General features: G+C 39.1%; 2 protein-coding genes across 2 annotated transcripts in view; one reads left to right on the forward strand and one right to left on the reverse strand.

Annotated features, from left to right (window-relative positions):
- The window catches only part of LOC109132287 (probable sugar phosphate/phosphate translocator At1g48230), a 4,692-nt gene extending 4,271 nt beyond the window's left edge, over positions 1–421 (forward strand). The window contains exon 7 of the mRNA XM_019243887.1: positions 54–421. Within this exon, the coding sequence (XP_019099432.1) occupies positions 54–188 (135 nt within the window). The 3' untranslated portion in view covers positions 189–421. The remainder of the gene's footprint in view (positions 1–53) is intronic.
- Positions 571–1,371, reverse strand: part of LOC104779211 (novel plant SNARE 12-like) — a 6,756-nt gene continuing 5,955 nt past the window's right edge. Inside the window, exons 6-9 of the mRNA XM_019243882.1 lie at positions 1,254–1,310; positions 1,074–1,166; positions 891–965; positions 571–779 (exon numbers count right to left, since the gene is read on the reverse strand). Of these exons, the coding sequence (XP_019099427.1) occupies positions 690–779; positions 891–965; positions 1,074–1,166; positions 1,254–1,310 (315 nt within the window). The 3' untranslated portion in view covers positions 571–689. The remainder of the gene's footprint in view (positions 780–890; positions 966–1,073; positions 1,167–1,253; positions 1,311–1,371) is intronic.

Consider the following 1,371-nt stretch of genomic DNA (forward strand, 5'->3'; position numbering starts at 1 on the left):
AGCATCACCTATATGTATGCATTCATATGGATTTGGTCCAAATAATTGTGCAGGACTGGAAGGAGAAGAATTCGTCAGATGGGGGGAGCCCCAGAGGATTGGAGCTTAACGATGAAGAAGCCCCTCTGATAACGTCGCGATTGTCACATATCGGGCGGACACAGCTTGGAACCCACACTGCCGTCTAAGAATGACCCCTTATATTGTTTCACTTAGCAGGTGAAAGACATTATCTCCTTTGGAACCCAAACATTTTACAAATAGAATTTACCTCGGATTACTTAACAATGTTAGTCTTAAAAAGGAAACGCGAATGGCAGAATTATTTGTAGGGTCTCTCAATGTTATAAATGTGTTCACCAGGTGCATTAGCTCCAGAGACCATCCATTATGATCCAAACAGTTCTGAGTGTTTGTGGCCCTGGATCTGATCTCATTCCTTTTTATATAAATTTTTTCATAAAAGTATACAAAATTGGTGGCTCATGAAAATGTTGAGAAAAAATGAGAAAAAAAGATGGAGAACAAGACATTATGGATCTTATAAAAATATATTGAACTTGCTATATATTATACAACATGGTCATAAATAATAAAAGAATGATCATATATATTCTACAAAACTCTAATCAAAGCTCAGATTCACAAACGCATGCACGAAACCCTTCCCTCTCGGCCCTGCTAAACAGCTATTCTCTGAAGTCTAAGAGCTTTCTTGATTGCGCTGGGGGAGCTAGTCCAGGGATGTCTCTGATGTCTTTGTTGTTTGGGTTCACGATCTGTTTTTTTTATTTAAGCAGAGTTAAAACTTGGAACGATTACGGCTATAATAATAACATAACTTTATTTGGGCCATTATGACAAAAATGGTAGAGTCCAATGGTGATTACCTTCACAACGATTACGGCTATAACACCACAGACAATCAGAAACAGGAACGCCATTATGCATTTATCGGTGGCTACCTAAGTGAGACAGGACATAATTGGGGTTAAAAGGGAACTGTAAATTAGACACCAATTTATCTTTGAGGTGTATGAGAATATGAAAGTCCTATGAGAGTTTATACAAACCTGTCTTCCTATCTCTTTCACTAGCTGCGAAGCTTTCTTGATAGAGAACTGAATTGTGTCTAGGTCGTTCACAACGCGGCCCATTTGATCCGTCTGAAATTTTATAGGTCAGCGTATTTGGGACAGTACGGCGCCACATAAGAATATCAGGAAGAGAGGTGGTGAATGCTTTGTTGTTACCTGTCCCTTTAAAGTGGATACAGTTTGAGTGCCAACTTCGATTGTCTGATGCACAACCTGGAAAGAAACACCGGATGTTACTAGAGATATAGCATTATAGACCGAGTAGTATACACGT

Source organism: Camelina sativa, chromosome 3, assembly GCF_000633955.1.
Source record: "Camelina sativa cultivar DH55 chromosome 3, Cs, whole genome shotgun sequence".
NCBI classification, from domain to species: domain Eukaryota; kingdom Viridiplantae; phylum Streptophyta; class Magnoliopsida; order Brassicales; family Brassicaceae; genus Camelina; species Camelina sativa.